The sequence below is a fragment of the Gnatocerus cornutus genome, chromosome 6 (assembly GCF_029298725.1).
Source record: "Gnatocerus cornutus isolate USDA-ARS CGAHR chromosome 6, icGnaCorn1.1, whole genome shotgun sequence".
In the NCBI taxonomy this organism is placed as follows: domain Eukaryota; kingdom Metazoa; phylum Arthropoda; class Insecta; order Coleoptera; family Tenebrionidae; genus Gnatocerus; species Gnatocerus cornutus.
Window position 1 is genome coordinate 2,633,798 of NC_142238.1, and position 21,046 is coordinate 2,654,843.

The 21,046-nt window shown below is 33.6% G+C and overlaps 3 protein-coding genes across 3 annotated transcripts; 1 reads left to right on the forward strand and 2 right to left on the reverse strand.

Moving 5' to 3' along the window:
- Nucleotides 1–696: 696 nt before the first annotated feature.
- LOC148172231 (uncharacterized) lies at nt 697–5,169 on the forward strand. The gene is made up of 4 exons (XM_088038908.1): nt 697–773; nt 828–1,694; nt 4,658–4,851; nt 5,084–5,169. The coding sequence occupies exons 2-4, from the start codon at nt 835–837 to the stop codon at nt 5,167–5,169; spliced, it is 1,140 nt and encodes a 379-aa protein (XP_087895034.1). The 5' UTR covers nt 697–773; nt 828–834.
- A 329-nt stretch (nt 5,170–5,498) lies between these two features.
- LOC148172232 (uncharacterized) lies at nt 5,499–14,168 on the reverse strand. The gene is made up of 4 exons (XM_088038909.1): nt 14,113–14,168; nt 13,780–14,060; nt 5,714–5,773; nt 5,499–5,671 (listed from the first exon to the last, which is right to left on the reverse strand). Exons 2-4 carry the CDS (start codon nt 14,057–14,059, stop codon nt 5,499–5,501), a joined length of 513 nt encoding a protein of 170 aa, XP_087895035.1. The 5' UTR covers nt 14,060; nt 14,113–14,168.
- A 752-nt stretch (nt 14,169–14,920) lies between these two features.
- Nucleotides 14,921–16,851, reverse strand: LOC148172233 (uncharacterized). Its single transcript, XM_088038911.1, has 2 exons — nt 16,014–16,851; nt 14,921–14,985 (listed from the first exon to the last, which is right to left on the reverse strand). The coding sequence occupies exons 1-2, from the start codon at nt 16,849–16,851 to the stop codon at nt 14,921–14,923; spliced, it is 903 nt and encodes a 300-aa protein (XP_087895037.1).
- Nucleotides 16,852–21,046: the final 4,195 nt, after the last annotated feature.

Sequence of the window (21,046 nt, forward strand, 5' to 3'; positions counted from 1 at the left end):
GGTTCTGCAGCGGAAGTCGTAATCTCGAGCGCCCGTCCGGTGATGTATTGCTGGTCATCTACCAATCAGGCGCACAGATGGTGTCGGCGGCTCTTCCGGCGTATTGCTGGTCATCTGCCAATCAGGTGGCGGGTGATTTAAAAATTTGACAGATGGCGGTGGGAATTTGACAGCTGGTGGCGGGAAATTGAAATGTGTAGCCGGTTGGAGGCGCCGCGAGCCGATAAACAGTTCAATTTGCGCGTGCGCGGCTAAACGGCGGGAAATTTAAAAATTTGACAGATGGCGGTGGAAATTTGACAGCTGGCGGCGAGAATTTTGACAGATGTCATTATGGAATGGCGGAAATTTTGAATTTGACAGTTGTGTCAGATCAAGATGGCGGTGACGGTTTGGGTGACAATCATAGAGGGCGCTAGAGTGAGCAAAAATTTCAAAAAGTTTTGAGTGCGGTCCTCGGAAAAAATTTTTGGAATTTCTCGGAAAAAAAATATTGCAATTTCTCGGAAAAAAAATGCTAAATAATTCGTTATTTGGGTGTAATCATCCGGTCTGATTTTCGCGTTTCTCGGAAAAACCGCAAACATTGATAAGACCGGACGTTCTTCGCCGTCTATATAATGAACAAAGTGATCAGCTCAGACCATTGATAGTGCTGCTGTCAAGGTGCTAATAGAACAGTAATCAGCTCAACATTTTCCGCCGTTTATACGAGTGATCAACTTAAGTCGATAAGACAAATAATTTTGTTGTAGTGAGAGTGATAATAAAAGGTAAGAATAAATTTTTGCTTCTAAATCTGGTACTGAATTTGTACTTTATCTTAGGCCTATCATGACTTCCAAAGCTGATGAAGTGATCGTGGTAAGTAACGACATCGTTCAGGCTACTAAAACGCATTTGGATAATTTGACAACAAAATTTGATCATCAAAGTGCTTTATATTTGGTCCACCAAATTAAAAGTTATTTTAAATTTTATTCGAAAACTATTAAAAGCTTGAAATTGAGTGTTGGTGCTCGACTCAAGCTTAATTCCAATTTAATTAAATTAAAACATTTTCACGTCATACTTAAACGTTTGTGTGCAAATAATGGTATCAGTGGTCGAGGATTGAAGATAAATCATCAAAAGAGGGTTCAGTGGGAAGAATTGAAAACTGCTTTTAAGTCACGCGTTCAAACTGGAATAATTTTTAATTTAAGTCACATTGATATTGTTCAGTTTTTAAATGATGCATTTTCGGTTTTTAATTCTCGCATTAAAAAATTGCTTAAAAAATTTACTTTGCTTAAAATTAACGCATGTTTTCATGGTGAATTTATTAAAAACAATCCAAACGATGGTAGTGAAATTATTGAAGAAAAATCGTTTAACACCAGGAATGGACTGTTGGATCAAGGGCGAAATATTAAAGATTGGTTTCAAAATTACATAAGTGATAAAATTTTAAGTAAACTGGAAAACTTTCAACTTCGTGATTCGGGTTGGGCATTACATAAAATTATTTCGTTGGAAATCAATATAAATAAATGTGAAATTGGGAATGGTTCATCTTTCATCAGACTTCCACAACAAATTGCTAATAAACACGCTTGTGTTAATGTCAAAAATTATAATGATAACGAGTGCTTTTCTTGGAGCGTCATCTCAGCCTTATTCCCCACAAACATTAATGCTGATAAGATTAATTTGTATCCGCATTGGTCATCAAAATTAAATATGAAGGGAATCGAATTTCCTGTCAGTATTAATCAAATTTCTAAATTTGAAAAATTAAATAATGTTTCAATTAACGTGTACGTTTTGGAATTAAATCAAACTAAATCAAAAGCATCGTATTATACTGTAGCTCCAGTAAGACTGACAGAAAAAAAATTAGAAAAACATGTAAATTTGCTCCAAGTCCAAAACGTTTATTTTCCAAAATTAAATGATTATGAGGCTCCAGATAATGCCGATGTGGATAACACCGAAATAAAGTATCATTATTGTTGGATTAAAAACTTGTCTCGACTTGTTTCAAATCAATTAAACAAAAATAATCATAAAGTCTATTTATGTGATCGTTGCCTTAATTATTTCAAGAAGGAGGATACTTTTAAAGAGCATTCGGAGCAATGTGAAAAATTAAATTTTAGTAAAATTTCATTTCCAAAATATGATTATGTAGAATTTCAAAATTATATCAATCAACAGACATTACCATTTATTTTATACTGCGATTTCGAGTCTGTGCTTCAACCTATCGAAAAAACTTGTGAAAATACATCCAAAACCTTCAAGTATCAACAACATAAAGCGTGCAGTGTTGGACTATTTCTAAAATGTAACTATGATGATAGTCTGTCCTTTTATGATTTTTATCGTGGTGAGAATGTTGCTGTGTGGTTTACAAATAAGCTTAAACAAATTGCAAGAAATGTCTCAGAAAAAATAATCGAAGCTAAACCTATGGGTTCAAGTCCAAGCTTTAAATCAGCTGTTTTATGTCATATATGTGGGAAATGTTTTACCGAAGAAGATAGACAACAAAAAAACATTGTAAGAGACCATGATCATTTTACATCGATATTTAGAGGATTTGCTCATTCAATATGTAATTTAAATTATAAAAAGCGATTTATGGTTCCCATTGTTTTCCACAATTTATCGGGATATGATAGTCATTTCCTCATTGAAGATATTTCAAAATTAGGAAAAATCACACTTTTGCCAATCAATCTAGAAAAGTACATTGCATTCACGCTGAAAGATGAAAATACTGATATAAAATTTAGGTTCATTGATTCTCTCAGATTTATGAATGCATCCTTGGATGAATTAGTATCGACTTTAGAATCAGATGAATTACAACATTTAAAACGCGAATTTAAAGACTTAGATGAGGATTCCTTCAAATTACTCACACGTAAAGGTGTATTTCCATACGACTATCTCGACTCAATTGAAAAATTAACAGAGACATGTTTACCACCGATCGAAAAATTTTATAGTAAACTAAATGATTCGCACATTTCCGAAGAAAATTATCAACACGGTCAAAACGTTTGGACCCAATTTAAAATTAACAATTTGGGCGAATACTTGGATTTGTATATGAAAATTGACATTTTACTATTGGCCGATGTTTTCGAAAATTTCCGTCGAGTAATGCATAAAACGTATGGTTTGGACCCCGGGTGGTACTACACTTTACCCGGTTATACATGGGATTGTATGCTGAAATACACTGGATGTAAACTCGAAATTCTTAAAGATATTGATATGTTATTATTTGTGGAAAGAGGTATTCGCGGTGGCATTAATCAATGCTGCAATCGATACTCGGAAGCAAATAATAAATATTTAGGTGACGATTATGATCCAACTAAACCAAATAAATATCTAATGTATTTGGATGTCAACAATCTTTACGGGTGGGCCATGCAGCAATATTTACCCTATAGAGAATTTAAATGGTTAGATGATGTTACTGATTTTGATGTTACAAATATTTCCAACGAGTCCAACACAGGTTACATTTAAGAAGTCGATCTTGACTACCCGCAACATAGACATGATAGGCACAAAGACTTACCTTTTTGTGCTGAACACCGAAAACCAGCAAATTCAAAAATCTCTAAATTAATGACCACCCTACATAAAAAAACTAATTACATTCTTCATTATCAGAATTTAAAACAAGCGATACATAATGGTTTAGTGGTTAAAAAGATTCATAAAATTTTAAGTTTCAAACAAGCTCCATGGCTAAAACCGTATATCGAACTAAACACAAATTTACGTGCACAAGCCAAAAGTACTTTTGAAAAAAATAATTATAAATTGGCAAATAATGCAGTGTTTGGAAAAACCATGGAAAATATCCGAAAACATCGAATTGTAAAATTGGTATCGCAATGGGAAGGGAGATACGGAGCAAAAAATTTAATATCCAGCCCCAGATTTCAAAATCGTACAATTTTTAATGAAAATCTTATCGCGGTTGAGCTTGCAAAAACAGAACTTATATTCAATAAACCATTGTACATTGGTATGTCTATTTTAGATATTTCCAAAGTATGTGTCTATAATTTTCATTATGAATTCATGTTAAAGAAGTTTAATGAAAATAATTGCAAACTTTTATATACTGACACAGACAGCCTTATCTACGAACTTCAATGTGATGATATCTATCATGATTTAATTAAGGCAAATATTAAAATGTTCGATACAAGTGATTACCCTTTAAACAATCAATGGTCAATACCTCTTGTAAACAAAAAGGTCCCTGGGGTGATGAAAGATGAGCTAAATAGCAATGCGATGAGTCATTTTATTGGACTTAGATCTAAAATGTACGCGTACAAAGTTAAAGGGGGAAAATGTATAAAAAAATCAAAAGGTGTAAAATTTAGTGTTGTCAAAAATAAAATCACTTTTCAAGACTACCTAGACTGTTTAAAAAATAACATGGTTAAAGAGGTGACTCAACGTACAATACGATCATTTGCGCACAAAGTTTACAGTATCGAACAGCACAAAATTGGTTTAAGCAACTTTGATGATAAAAGATTTTTATTAAATGATTCCACTGATACTTTACCACACGGCCACTACAAATCACTTTTAATACAACATTGAAAATTAACATTCATTCCTACATTTCAAGTTGGAGTAGTAGGATGTGGCAAATGTACAGTCAAGACAAATGGGTGAAGGCAACAGATCTTAATTCCGCCATCAAACGTATCCATTCCGAATTTCGTGATGCTTACTATGATCTCCTATATGCTGAGGTGTACGATGTGGACTTCACAGAAGAGGATGCATTAATTAAATCATGGAAGAAGCAATATCGCAATGGTATGGAAATTTGTCAACAATTCATCGATAAGCAAACAGATGTGGCGAGGTTGTGTCAATCTTTGTTCGACCAAGGACTACATGGATTTATTAAGGACCTGGAAATATTTTTACCACCCAATCTTGTTCAAAAGTACAAAAATAAAACTTGTAATTAAAATGATGTGCCTTTATTCCCTCCCTCTTCTATAAATATCACTACACTTATACGAAGTATTCATTGTTATGTTAGTCCCCGAACGTAAAGGTGGACGTGGTGTAGTAAATTCTCTAATTAATAAACTACCTCTAGAACTACACATACCCGGCTACAAGTAAGTCTTTACATATTCTATAAGATTTTATTCATTTTTCAATAAAAAAAGCTACTGTGGTCCTGGCACAAAATTGGAGAAAAGATTACGGAAAGGTGATTCTGGTATAAATAAGTTGGATGCTGCATGCAAAGAACACGACATTAGCTATTCCAAAAATCAATCTTTAGACGAGCGACACAGAGCAGATTGGATTTTAGAAAATCGGGCTTGGGAGAGGGTTAAATCGAAAGACGCCGGTTTAGGAGAGAAAGCAGCAGCTTGGCTTGTAACAACAGCCATGAAAACGAAAAGAAAGCTTGGAATGGGTCTTCGAAAAAAGACTCATCGTCATCATCCTACTATTTCATTTAATCGTGGTATTGTAGACCACATAAGAAAGGATCTAAGGAATGAAAATGTAGATTTATCTAATAAATCAGCATTGAGAAGAGCTGCAGTGATGGCACTCCAAACAGGTCGTATAGCTGTGAGAAAAGCGGGAGGTCGTAAGAACATACGTGTTCCTAGAATAATACCGTTTGAACCGAAGCAAGGAGGAATTTTACCTCTTCTACCTATATTGGCAGGACTGGGAAGTCTTGGTTCACTAATAGGGGGAGCTAGTGCTGTGGCAAAAACAGTGATTGATGCAAAGAATGCGAAAAAGAAATTAGATGAACAAGGTCGGCATAATAAAGCAATGGAAGAAATTGGTAAAAAAGGATCTGGTCTTTATTTGAAGAAGAATGATAGAGGTGGATACGGATTGTTTTTGAAAAAACAGCAGGTCTCAAAAAACTACCTATAGAGCTACCCAACAGAGCCCTCTACGACATCGATATAAGAAAATTCGCAAAAATGTTAAAAATACCATATTTTAGAGGAGTTTTTATGCGTGACACATTATTAAATAAACCAAATAAAAATGAATGCGCAATAGTCAATTTGGATACCAAGAAAAATCCAGGAACTCATTGGGTGGCCTACATAAAAAAGAACAACAATGTTACCTATTTTGATAGTTTTGGGGCACTAAAGCCGCCTCAAGAACTTGTACGTTATTTGGGTAATAGTGTTGAAATTTTTTACAACAATGATCGATATCAAAACTACAATCAAGTAAATTGTGGTCATTTATGTTTGAAATTTTTGTATAAACATATGTAAAATATATAAAATAAATCAGTTACATCTTAGATGTTGTATGTGAATAATGTCAACCATCTTCTCTTTAAAAAGTAACAATCACGTGCTATCCATCGATTTCCCAAATCCTATAGAACTTGATTCAGATTGCGATTACGGTTTAGCGTTAATTGGGTTTCATTCATACAATAGTATTCCAAATATTGAACCGGGCGAAAATAAATTCTATTACTCTGAGGAGAAAGATTCAAAAGTAATAACAATACCAACAGGATCTTATGAAATTTCCGACATTGAATCATACTTGATCCAAAAAATAATTCCAAACTCTGTGAAGAAAGAAGACTACAACCAATATTTTTCACTAAAACCCAATCACAATACGCTTAAGTGTGAAATTAAAAGCGAACATTACGCAATCGATTTTACACAGAAGGATAGTATTGGTAGAATATTAGGGTTTTCTAAACGTACACTACCACCACATCAACATCACGAATCAGATCTACCTGTCGACATAGTAAAAGTCAGAACTATTCAAATTAATTGTAATATAACGACAGGAGCTTTTCATAATCATAGGCTTTCTCATACCATTTACGAATTTGCTGTGCAAGTCAATCCAGGATTTGCAATAGACGAAGTACCAAGGAATCTTGTATATCTACCCATAATTAATAAGCGAGAAATTCCAAACATAACACTAAGCATACTTAACCAAGATTTCAAACCTGTCAATTTTCGTAAAGAAGAAGTAATTGTGCGTTTAGAACTAAAGAAACTGTCATAATGGGTTTGGTGTTTATCAATCCAAGTCGAAGTCCTTATAAAAGTTCGATGTCAGTTGTTCAGCAGTCAGTCTGTAAAAGACAACCATCGAAGACAAAGGGTTTAACTCCAGCGAATATATTGTTTCTTAAATCGTTAGGTTATAATGTCATTAAGCCAAACGTTCGACTTTCATCGAAAACCGCAATTTGATGAAAACATTAAGAAGATTGAGACTCGAACATATTATCCTTATGTGAAAACTTTTAATAATAATGACATCATTGAAATTTCAATAAATCAATCGGACATATGGACCTTAATGTACGATGCCGCCTTGATTATTGAAGGTAGTGTCAAGAAAAAAAGTGGAGAAGGAAGTGTATCTCTTGTAAATAATGTTGGTGCATTTCTATTTGATTCTGTCACATATGAATTAAATGGTAAAGAAATTGAGACCGTACGTGATCCTGGTATTGTGAGCACAATCAGAGGTTATCTCTGTTATAACCCCAACGATTCAAAGCACCTGGATATTGCAGGATGGAATTTTCCACAAAATCCTATAGTAAATACTGATGGATCATTCATTCTACGTGTTCCGCTAAAACATCTGTTTGGTGTTTTCAATGATCATCAAGTAACATCTTTTGGAAAACAAACTATACGTCTTGTAAGGAACAAGAACGATGATGACTGTATGCATACAACTAATGTAAAAGATCCTACGATAGCAGGGGAATTAAACATTGAAAATATCTCACTAAAAGTGGACATTATTACACCTAATGATGTCCTGAAATTAAATTTGTTAAAATCAATAAAAACAGATGAGCCAATGTTTATATCGTTCAGAAAATGGGATTATCATGAATTGCCCCAGCTGACTGTTGGTGCTACAAAAGAAATTTGGGGTGTGAAAACAAGTACAAGTGTAGAAACACCTCGATTTGTAATTATTGCATTTCAAACGGGGATCAGAAATACTATCAAAAAAGATCCGCAATATTTTGGGAATATAAATGTATCAGATATACGTATTATGCTAAATGGAGAATATTACCCTACAGAACGCATGAGGCTCAACTTTGAAAAAAATAAATTTGTTGATGCACATTATAATTATTCACAATTTTTGAGTAGATTTAAAAATGATATTACACATCCCAAACAACCTTTGTTAGATTATGTAGCTTTTAAGAATCGAGCTTTGTTCGTCATTGACTGTTCCCAAAGGCACCAATCGTTGAAATCAAATACTGTTGATCTTAAGGTTGATATTGAAGCCGCAAGTGGTTTTCCTGCAGATACAAAAGCATATTGCATTATCATTCATGATACCATCTTTGAACATCTTCCTATTAGTGAGATAGTACGAAGTCTATCTTAAAAAGTAGAGGGGGTGGTATATAATTTAACAGACTAAAGATGTAATGTTAATGTGACGACAATCATGATGACGATTGTTTGTGTTGATATTCAAGGGTTTAACTTGAGAAATGAAAATCAAAAATGGTCCTTTTACCCCAAAGAAGTTACCATATTCAACGGACATCAAACCAATCATTACCTTCTAAAGCCGCCTAAAAAATTTGACACATTGTCGCAAACCAATAAAAGTCAAGTGAGGTATGAAGAACGAAATTTCCATGGTCTACGCTATTCATATGGATATGTGAATTATGATGACATTGCTGATATTTTAATTAAAGTATTAAAAAACTATAAAATGGTTTATGTGAAGGGGAGCCAAAAACATACTTATTTAACATATGTGTGTGCAAGTGAATTACCGGACTTGATCATAAAAAACGTTGAAAATGAAGTTGGAGTACCCAAGTTAGAAAAACAACGTCCAAAATGCTTTAATCACTTTAATCAAAAAAATTACATGTGTAGCAATGTAAACTGTGTAATTTTGCACCAGTGGGTGGAAAAAATAAATAAATGCTAAAGTTTTTAATTTTTTATTAATCACCCTCTCTCCATCAGATCTATTTAAGGTGATGTTGTAGTAGATTTTCTTTAGTTATTGGTTCAAAATGCATGAAGCACATACCAACAAACCAGAAAAAGTATACAATGATAAATTCGGACTTCATTATGTGACATGTCCTTGGTCGAATCCAAACGCCACGTGTGGACCTGATACTTGTAGATGTATACTCGAAAAATTAATCAAAAATGATTCATCATCAACATCAACATCATCATCATCATCATCATCATCATCATCATCATCATCATCATCATCATCACTAGAATCAAGTATGTTTGATGTTTTCTAACAGTGATGATGGTTATAAAAGTTTATAAACAATTCTTTTTATTTTCACCATCAGTTTATGTCAGAATGCAGTGCACGCAACAAGAAGAAACCCTACCCATAGTTAATTTAGATTTTTTTGAAAAACCGAAAACTCATATTCATGGAAAACTACTACCAACTTCATTTCGAGCAATTTTTTGTGGGCCCAGTGGATGTGGAAAAACGAACGCATTGCTTTCTTTAATTTATAATGAAAGAGGACTTAAATTTAAAAATGTTTATCTTTATTCAAAATCTTTATTTCAAACTAAATATCAAGTACTAAAATCGGTGTTGGCACGTGTGAATGGAATAAAATACTTTCCGTACGACAATAATGATGACGTAATTGATCCCTCTCAGGCTCTTGATCATTCCTTATTTATATTTGACGATGTGGCCTGTGATAATCAAAATAAAATTCGTCAGTATTATTCAATGTGTAGACATAAAAATATCGATGCAGCCTACTTGTGCCAAACTTATTCTAAAATACCTAAACAATTAATACGTGATAATAGTAATGTTATTGTGTTATTTAGACAAGACGAAATCAATTTGAAACATGTGTATGACGAGCACGTTTCACCCGATATGTCCTATGATCAATTCAAAAAAATTTGTTCAGAGTGCTGGAGAAAACGTTATGGATGTTTAGTAATTGTTAAAGATTTTCCGGTGGATAATGGTCGATATCGCAAAGGGTTCGATAAATATATAAAAATCTAATTTTCTATAATTTATCATCACTCATTAAAATGACATCTTCAGATCCGCACGTTACAAAAGCCATTGATCGACTCGCTAAAGGTATTAGGAGAAAACATTTAGCTCTTAAATTGGGTCGATTTGAGCAAGATGAAACAATAAAGAAAATATTTCAACCTATTATTGATCCTCTGTCCAAGAAGGTTGATAACATATCTGCAAAAACCACAAAAACCGCAAAGGTCATTGATAGTACGACACAAACACGTTACTTCGCTCCAAAACGTGACTCATCTACACAGACAAATCAATTCACAGATACCAAGCCCGTCATTGAATCAGTGGATCAAATTTCAGTTAAGGAGCTTCCTACTGAAATTATTGGTGAATACAACCCTAGTTTTGAACCAACTGATGATTATGCTACAGCTACAGTTAATCCTGATGATGATGTTGTTGGTGATGGTGATGATAATGTGTTTGAAAATATCACTGAAGAAGCTTATGAAGACTACTTATCTGATTATTCGGAATTAGCTCGTGAATACATAGATGGATTTTTAAGAGATCATTCAGCAAAAGAGTATGATACAACATATGGAGTAAATCATGATGCAGAAACAAATAAATGGATGTTGGGCAATAAATTAATTCATTTTGGGAAAAACAGTGATGATTTTACTATTGGAGGTAAAACTTATGTGGGTACAAGGGGCTTGTATGAATTATTGTTTAAAAAACGTCCTATGAAGTATACAAAAGATGATGAAGATAGCTATCACTCAATACTTAAAGCAACAAGCGTACACAAAAGACAATTTGATCCAACAGGATACTTAAGAGGCAGTAGTCATCCGAAATATCGAAGTGTTATAAAACCACTTATTAGTGATTCACCACAACGTAGTTATTCGTTTTCTGGAAGTGGGCTTACAGATAATATATTGCAATACAATTCCAAATCAATCGAATATGTATATTGGGATGATGTTAACGAACTTGTTGATAGATTAAAATTACTTTGGGCGTCAAAAGACGCTGGTAATTCGTCACATAACAATGAAATTGTAGCTATAGTTAATGAATTAAAAGAAGCGGGTATTATTTATTAACTTGTAATCCGTCCAAATCATTTAGTTGTAAAATGCCTCTCGACAAGTTTGGTCAAGCTTTAGACGATCATAAAAACACTTTATTGTTGGCAAAATTTCAAACTACTAATGGATTGAAATTTACTGTTGATGGGGATATTGATGCAGAAAATTTGAAAATTTGCAATATTAAAGAACCGTCTTTGGATAATGATGCTGCGAATAAAAAATATATAGACACTAAAATTGCTCAACTATCCCAGGATGTTCTAACAACTATTAAAGCTATATCTTCTAGAGTTCTTAAATCTGTAGAGCTCTGTCAAAACCGTATAACATTACAGCAAGAAATATATGCCAAGTTAAAAACAGAATTGTTAAATGTTGTAGCTCAAATTGATAAAAGATTAAATAAAATAGAAGAACAAATTACGGACAACAATTTGAAAATTAATCAGCATATGGAAAACAATCTTACGACCATTAACTTACTTAAAGAGAAAATTGATTCCATCTCGACTGCTAATCTAGAGTTCTTAAGCAAAAACAAATTGGTTAGTATTGATGATAAAAAATTATTGCACAATTCAAATAATTAAAAAATTTGAAAATCAGCAAATGTGAATCTGTAATAATTAGTGAAAAAATTCTAGATATCTAGTAATACAAAACAGTCTGTAGATTCTACTTATTATTAATAAAAGATTTATATAAAATTAGTTGTTTTCAAATTATTTATCAGATTAGTGGTAAACAATGGTGAAACAGCATTCCAAAGAAAAACTAGAGCTTGTTAATGAGCTTCACAAACCAATCCAAAGAAAGTTTACAAGACGTCGAACAATTATTAAGGGTTTAGATGATTTATGGCAAGCTGATCTAGGACAAATGAATATGTATGCCTCGTCTAATAAAAATTTTAACTTTATATTGATTGTTATCGATTGTTTTTCGAAATATGTTTGGGCTAAGCCCTTAAAGTCTAAACATGCCGATGAAGTTACAAAAGCATTTGAATCAATATTAAAAGAGAAGAGGCACCCCAAAAATTTACAGACAGATCAAGGTAAAGAATTTTTTAATTCGAAATTCAATGCACTAATGAAGAAATATAAAATAAATCATTACCATACGTTCAGTTCTAAAAAAGCAGCAATTGCCGAACGAGTCATACGAACATTAAAAGACCGTCTTTTTAAATACTTCAGTTTAAACGGTTCATACAAGTGGATTAATGTTCTACCAGAACTTGTATCCACATATAATAATACCATCCATAGTACAATACATGTGAAGCCCGTTAGTGTAAACAAAACAAATGAAGATCGTGTTTTAAAATCATCATTTAATGAGATTAAAGTTGCAACAGCCACAAGAAAATTTAAAGTTGGAGACATTGTTAGGATAAGTAAAGCCAAACATATTTTTGATAAAGGTTATACACCTAATTGGACCACAGAATTGTTCAAGGTTGTTAAAATAAATATTACCAATCCTACCACGTACCTTTTAGAAGATATGGAAGAAAAACCTATAATGGGTGCTTTCTACGAAAAAGAATTGCAGAAAACAAAAAATTCGGACATATATCTAGTGGAAAAAGTTTTGAAACGACGTGGAAATAAAGTATTGGTTAAATGGTTAGGGTTTGATAATAACCATAACAGTTGGATTGATAAGAAAAATGTGTTATGACATGTAAACAATGATCGTTTTGATTAGTTTACATCAAGATGTCTGCCGATGAGCAGTGTGATGTTGAAGAAATTCAGTATGATTGCGAATTGATGATTGAAGCTAACCGATTTGAAGAGGAAATCAAAAAAGAAAAACATTTAATTCTCAATATCAGATATGACTTTGAATATTTATCACCGTTCTTTATTGAATGTGGTCTAAGTCCTGCGAGAAATTTTCAACCTGCAATTCGACTTAACAATGAATTCAATAATCTGTCCTTCAATACAATCGAATGGTCTGAATTTGTTAAGGTGCTCACACGATTCATCGATGGCGGTTTAAAGGTCAACACTATCAAATTTTGGGAAAATTTTGTCATCAATCGCAAACCAAAACTCATTCAGCTATCTAAAAATTCAACTAGTTTTGTTTTGATGGATAATGATATTCAACAAATTCTCCAATTAGACACTATTTTGTCGAAAAGACTTGAAATATTACATAAATTAAATTTTTTTAATTATTATTATAAATTGTTAAATAACGTACCCAAAATAGCAAATGCTTCTGTTAACTTGTCAATACTAGATATTATTAGAATTATTTGTGACTCTAATGCCTCTATTAAAAATTACTGTATGATGGAATGTATACATTTCTTAAGCGAACGAGTGTTGTGTGATTTTAATAAATATAAAGAACGATTTTAACAAGTGTTTTATTTTATCAACAGATGTGTGCGTCTACCGCAACAGGAAAGGTTGTAAAACTCATATTGATTAGATTGCTTTATTTCTGTCTTACAAGTGTAATTTCATGATTTAGCACTACTAATTTATAATTGTATAATTTTATGCAATAATCATTTTTCAAACACTTTTGTGGTAATGGTCTTCATTTTTTAAGACAATTTCAAACAATGCTGTAGTACCGTACTCACAATTCTTCAATTTTCTTATTCCTCTGTACACTAAACAATATGTGTCTGAAGTAAAGTTTTCCAAGTTGCTGCGTATAACCTCAATACTTCTTTTGGGTAGAAATACTTTAAAATCTTCCAATTCCACTATAGGACACTCACCGTAAAGCCCTTTGTACAAAGACACATTTTTAATAAGGTACTTTACACCAATGGGCAGAGTTGTAAGACCCTTAAATTCCTTTATGGAGTTGGAACTGTTAGTGACAATGTTGATTTGTTTCAAATCCATTCTAAAAGATGTATTACTTAGTATAAAATAATTAAATGAAAATTAACCCATACTTATCGATTCTTGGACTGCACAACACTTGATTTGAATGAAATTGATTGATTTTTTCTTTATATAGACAGCGAAAAACGTCCGGTCTTATCAATGTTTGCGGTTATTCCGAGAAACGCGGAAATCAGACCAAATGACCACACCCAAATAACGAACTATTTTACATGTTTTTTCCGAGAAATTGCAATATTTTTTTCCGAGAAATTCCAAAAATTTTTTCCGAGGACCGCACTCAAATTATTTTGAAATTCTTGCTCTCTCTAGCGCCCTCTATGATTGTCACCCAAACCGTCACCGCCATCTTGATCCTCTACCAGCTGTCACAATTAAAGACGCCATCTTGAACGATCAAATGTCAAATCTACAGCCATCTGTCAATTCAAAATTCTCGCCGCCAGCTGTCAAATTTCCACCGCCATCTGTCAGATTTTTAAATTTCCCGCCGTTTAGCCGCGCACGCGCAAATTGAACTGTTTATCGGCTCGCGGCGCCTCCAACCGGCTACACATTTCAATTTCCCGCCACCAGCTGTCAAATTCCCACCGCCATCTGTCAAATTTTTAAATCACCCGCCCACTTGATTGGCAGATGACCAGCAATACGCCGGAAGAGCCGCCGACACCATCTGTGCGCCTGATTGGTAGATGACCAGCAATACATCACCGGACGGGCGCTCGAGATTACGACTTCCGCTGCAGAACCGGCTTTGTATCACTACTTAGCCTGACCACAAATCTACCTTCCGGTGTTCGCGTTGTGTTTTTTATAAAATGCCTTTCGCATTCGACTTGTTCTGGAGTCCATTTGGTATTAAATGATGGCGCGACTTCTTCTTGACTCCAAAACTGAGCCACTTGATCGTTTAGTAATTCGTCCTTATCCAACGAAATAAAATTGCATGATAGAGGTTTATTATAATTATCGCAAGCTGAATAACTACCCCCCAAAATCCAGCCTAGTTTCGTTTCTTGGAAGTATGGTTGATTCGGTTTAAATTGAATTGGACTTCCCATTAATAATTGCCAAAATACTTCAGCTCCAATAAGCATATCAATGTTTTGAGAAATGTGAAATTCCGGATCCGCAAGTACCGTTTCAGGAGGAATTTCAATTAATGCTTTGTCCAATGACTCCGAGGGAGTTGGTTTCGTTATTTGATTTAAAATAAGACACTTGAAATCCGCCGTGAAATTTGACTTTCTTGCTTGTATGAACACATTTGCGCTTTGACTGACCGAATTCTCCTTTAGATTTACACCCGAAATAGAGCATTTGATTTTTTGTGTCTTTAGTTTTAATTTTGTACACAATTCCGCGGTTATGATGTTGACTTCTGAGCATTGGTCCAACAATGCTCGACATTTATGTAATTTGCCAAATTTGTCGGCTACCAAGACAAGTACGGTTGACAAAAGAATTTTGTTGGAGCAATTAATATGAAGGCTGGTACTTGTAAAGGCTTGTTCGGGATTGAATTCATTGATGTGAATTAAGGAGTGATGTTTTTGTCGACACTCTTTGCAAACTACATTAATTCTACATTGGCTAACTGAGTGATTATTCCTTAAGCAATTGCTACATAGTTTTAGATTCTGAACTTGTTTGATTCGGTCAGTAATAGACATGTTTAAAAATTGGGAACATTGATGAATTCGATGATTTTCTTTGCAGATTGGACAATTGATATTGTTTTTGGTTATGATTTGAGTGGTGAATTTATTTGACGAGTAGTTTGCATTCCGTTTAACAAATGAATTGTTTAGATTTTGCTGCACATTTTTTTGATTGAATGATTTTGGATTATTCTGTGGTTTAATAGCGTGCATAGATTCTAGAATTTGATATCTTTTTTCCAAAAATTCAATAAAATCATTAAACTTTGGAATTTCCTTGTTAAGCGTACCTTGCCATTCCTTTCTAGATGCGTAATCTAATTTTTGACTGATTATTGGTACAAGAATTGCGTCCCAAGTACCAATGTCTTGATGAATTTTTAAAGCAGCAATATTGTTGTTAACGGTGTCTAGAAGTTGCCTTAGTTCGGAAGGTGAAGTTTTTAGTAAATTAGGAATATTTAAAAGATTAGCGATATGTTCGTGAACAATAAGCCGTTTGTTCTCAAAGCGTTTTTGCAGTAATTCTAATGCCGCTTGATAGTTTGCATTGGAAACCGTTAATGGTTCAATTGCTCGTAGAGCTTCGTCTTTTAAGCAACTTCTTAAGTAATGAAATTTACGAATATTCGATAGGGATTTGTCGTCGTCCACTAGGGATTTAAATGAATCATAGAACGTGAACCATTCTGAATGTCTACCAGCAAAGGTTGGTAAAGGTAAAGGTTTTAAATTCGTCTTGGGCTCGATATGTTCCGAATTACCCGCAATATTGATAACCGTTGATGTGGAGTGTGTTGAATTATTATCAGATTGACCTGCCACCGGACCATTTTTAACAAGAATACCTTTGATTTTAGCGATTAATTGAAAATATTGATTTTCTAATTTGTTACGGATCTCGTTACTCTGTTTGTCCAAAGCGTCTTCATCCGCATCTGGTTCGGCCAATAATAAATTTTCGATTTTAGATTGTACATCATCAAATTCTTTGAACAACCTTGTTACTTCTGCTAATCTGGATTCAATAATACCCAATTCGTCCCCGTCTTGGAAGTTCCGTACACTAGTTTCGTGCCTCGTGATCGCGGATTTAATCTTCTTGCGTTCAACTTTTAACGCGTCCATTTTTTTAAGCTTATATACGCTGGTTGATTGTGAATACTACCGCAAACCGCTTGGAAGCTTGCCTTAATTCTAGCTACGTTAGGAATCAAGCGAATAAGGGACTGACCTTTTCGATGCTGCTGGCTGACTTTGCGAGTTGGGACTGTTGTGGTGGTGCTGAACTCTCTGAAGTCTCTTGTTGTAGACCTCCTAGAGGTTTGTCGATGTTTTTTGACCCAGGAGATGGCAATGTCTTTTGGATCTGACGCACTCACTCACAACACGATTCTGGATTGATTAATTAATATTCGATACTGGTATGCATCCGGCTCGATTGGACCAAAATGTGGTGGCATCCCCCACCCGTCTAGGGATGCACCACCAATGGGGTGGAATGGAATATTCCACACCAGTGAAATGGAATTTGATTAATTTGTCTATTTATTAGTTAATAAATTTAATATATTTAATTAGTTAATAAATTATCTCGTAATTTGTTGTTGATTTTTACATATTTTTTTATTAGTACAAAAAATTAAATTCACCTGATATGTCTCCTTTTATTTTGAATTTAGCAAATGCGATCCTAACAATATAATGTATATTTGACAGCTTAAACCAGTAGAAATAAATACCTAAATTTATGGGTACCCCAACCGCACCGTCGTAAAAACCCTTAAGGGGATTCTTCCGGGGTAGGCGAAACGTTTTTTCCATATTTTGGCCACATTTTTTTGTACTCTGTCTTGAATTTTTAATACGGTGTCCTTAAAATACACTTAATTAGAGTTACAAGAAGAAACGTTTAAAAAAATGTATCTAACTATTTTAAAATATTTTTTTATTAAAATGGAAATACAAAATTATTGCTTTTTGTAAATTTTGACTCTGCTACCCGAAAGAACTTTTTTTTTAAAGATTTTTATAAATCGAGTTAAACAAAATTTGTATAAATAAATGAAAGAAATGGAAAATAAATTAAATCAATATCTCCCAAGTTTACGGAATTAAATTCTGGTATGGTACAACACGACTTGTGTCGGGCGGAGCATAACGGCACATGTGTCCATCAGCATCCTTGTCTTTTTGCTTGCTATTCTCTTTGCATTTGGGTCTCTTTTATTTAGAAATGAAAGAAATAGTCTATAGCACTTAACCCTGAGTCATAAGCTAATAACACTACTGTACCGGGCCAAAATCGCTATTAATTATGAAGCTACAAATTATTTTTTTTGTACATGTAGAGAAAACGGGGCGCTTTTAAATTGAGGTAACCAGTTTTAATCTAGTGCTAACCATATGTTATTTAAACGCCAAAAACAACGTTTTTTTCAAAAATAAAAATTGACAAATCGGTGGCAAACTTAACCTATTATGTTTCTTTTATTGCCAAAAGTATGAAAAGGAAATCAAAATGTGAATTAAAGATGTAACGAGATATTTAATAATTCTTAAAAATATTTTTAATTTGCGACAATTGCTTCTGAAACGCAAACTGCTCCTTCGGTGAGTTATGATGGGCAATATTTTTACCCATCTTGGGGCAAGAAGCGTTGAAGTATCCAGAAGATTAGCAAGGGTCGGACCAGGATAAAAGTGTTACCTATCATAAATCGCTTATTAAGGGTTAGTTTGCGGTTCAGAAGCAAACTTTGTACAGAAGAGATTGAACATTGACGAAAAAATAAACATCAATTCTGCGGCAGTATTAGCTACTTTGAGCACAGGAATTGGTCATTCTGCGATAAATCAAATTAGTGGAGCGTTGAATTTACCTCCAATGTCTTATAGTCTAAGAGCTGGCAACGTTTTTGAGAGAGAATTTCAGGTAGGCCAGTTTTTAGATATGCTTTCTCTCTCACTCTCCCGGACATGATCCGGGCTACCTGGCTGGCGGTAGTGGTTGCGCTCATCAGTGCGCATCGTACCTGTACAGGTAAAATATCAATTTTTCAAATAATTTCAAGAAGTTTTCTTTTTTTTTATTATTTTTATTGAACTGTCAGCAACATAAATCTATTATTGCCAGGCACTTTTATTGTTGTTTAAGCTATACCAGACGCCAATTTTGAATTAAAAAAAAAATTTTTTTCAAAATATTTTAGTATGGCTGAAATTTTAATATGATCTTATTTAAGCCACTAAAAACCCAAAATTAATTTGCCAAGCAAAAATTCGATTGTTAATCTACGGCCAGATCGATCTAAACGTGATAAGTGATTGGGCATGTTGGAAGAGTGCAGACAATCACGCGTTAGTTGCGCAAGCGAGATAGACGACAGCAGCTGTTTGTAGTCAAGATGGCGTCAGTTTAGTCACATTGGTGTTTACGTTTAACAAAATTGTGTTACAATGGTTAATGAAAAATTAAAGTGTGTTTTTTGTAAAGACAGAGATGGAAAAATAATAAGTTTTGTGGAAGAAAAATTAAAAAAGTGTAAAGAAGTTTTACAAATACGTGTAAATTTTAAACTGAAATATAATAGTGTACAGTTACCAGAGCAAGTTAATGACACTGATGGATATCATAGAAATTGTTACAACAGTTTTACAGCTCTCATGGCGAAATATCGAAATTTATCTGAAATTAATTTCTCATCAACAGTAGATCTTCCCAGCTCATCTAGTTCAACTCCGACATTAACTACAGTAGTAGATCTTCCCAGCCCATCTAGCTCAACTCCGATATTAACTACAGCAGTAGATGTTAATGAAACTTTTCCAGATAATACGTCTACAAATTCACAAACAGAAGTTAATATCCAAGAAATTGACAATTCCAATGTAGTTATTGAGCCTGATAGCGTGGTAAATGTGGTAAATAAAGAAACAAATTCAAATATCACACGAGCTTGTTTTTTTTGTGGAAAAGATCGCAAGCAAGCAAAAGGTAAACAACAGGCTTTACACTCCTCGAATGATGCCAAAATTTATAAAAAAATAGCAGAGTGGATGACAAAATTAAATAATCAAGAGTTGTTAAACAAAATAGAAAATTTACAGGCAAAAAGTGAAATTGTTTTTTATCATCATTCGTGTGAATTGGGATATTTAAATGATTATAATAAAGTTATTGCTGATAATCCACAAACTTCCTGGCATGACAATCGAAGTATCCATCAGAACATTTTCAAAAAAATTGTATCATTAATAGAGGAAGAAGTTATCAACAAGAAAAATTGTTTGCTCTTATCTTCTCTTTGTGATACATACAATGATGAATTAAAGCTTCAGTCTCAGTCAGATTTAAATTTTATGACAAATCATTATCTTGAGGAGAAAATATTGAAACAATTTAAAAAATCAATTAAAATTATTTCAAAAAATAAAAAAAAAGTTATCATGCATAAAGATTGTAGTTTATTAGAAGATAATGATTTGACGAGACTCGAGGAAAATGAGCTTATTGATAAAGTTGCATTAATGCTACGGAACACAATTTTACAAATGGATAAATTAGAATTACCTACAAAAATCAAGCCACTTGATTTAATCAATGGTGAATGTACTATTCCTGAAAAACTCGATCGATTTTTTAAAACATTGATTGGAGGCAAGGATATTCGTCGCCGAAATGGTATAAACTGTAATCGATTAACCAACTCAATCGCCTCTGATACTATTTTTTGTGTGACCAATGGTACTATTAAACCATCAAAACATATAACTCTAGGCATGACGGTTAAAAGTCTTACAAGTAGTAGAAAAATCATAAACATTCTTAATCGTCTTGGACATTGCTGTAACTACACCACACTGGAGGAGCTCGAAACTGAAGCTACTTATTCATCTGTACATCGCACTGAAATTTGTCCACCTGATATTACTCAGAAATCATCGTTATGCACTGGTGTCGCCTTCGACAACTTTGACAGATACGTAGATACACTTAATGGCAAAGAAACTTTGCATGATACCGTTGGTATAATCTACCAAAATATTGATAATGATGCTCTTGATGAAATTGATATCGATTCTAGAAGTGACCAGTCTGACATGTTACCACCAACAGTGAAAAGAAGACGAACCTTTGAAGCCATTGTTCCTGAACTTGTTCCGATATCTGCCCGTTTGGAAATGTTAGATCGATTAACACCTGTTGAAAACATACATCAATATATTCCGAGTACTTTATCATTAGTACAAACTATAGATTTATTACATATGGTTTCACTCTTTTTCCATGTACCAAATACTCCAATGTGGACGGGATTTA

Coding starts and splice junctions, on each gene's coding strand:
- LOC148172232 (XM_088038909.1), bottom strand. CDS start 14,059: ATGGATTTGAAACAAATCAACATTGTCACTAACAGTTCCAACTCCATA. Junction 5,774..13,779: donor ATTGAAGAATTGTGAGTACG/GTACTACAGCAT, acceptor TTTTTGCCACAG/CACTAGCTCCCCCTATTAGT. Junction 5,672..5,713: donor TGCCAATATAGGTAGAAGAG/GTAAAATTCCTC, acceptor GTATTATTCTAG/GAACACGTATGTTCTTACGA.
- LOC148172231 (XM_088038908.1), top strand. CDS start 835: ATGACTTCCAAAGCTGATGAAGTGATCGTGGTAAGTAACGACATCGTT. Junction 1,695..4,657: donor AATGCTGATAAGATTAATTT/GTATCCGCATTG, acceptor CTACATTTCAAG/TTGGAGTAGTAGGATGTGGC. Junction 4,852..5,083: donor GAAGAAGCAATATCGCAATG/GTATGGAAATTT, acceptor TTGTTATGTTAG/TCCCCGAACGTAAAGGTGGA.
- LOC148172233 (XM_088038911.1), bottom strand. CDS start 16,851: ATGGACGCGTTAAAAGTTGAACGCAAGAAGATTAAATCCGCGATCACG. Junction 14,986..16,013: donor ATCTAGAAAGGAATGGCAAG/GTACGCTTAACA, acceptor TCGTTGGATAAG/GACGAATTACTAAACGATCA.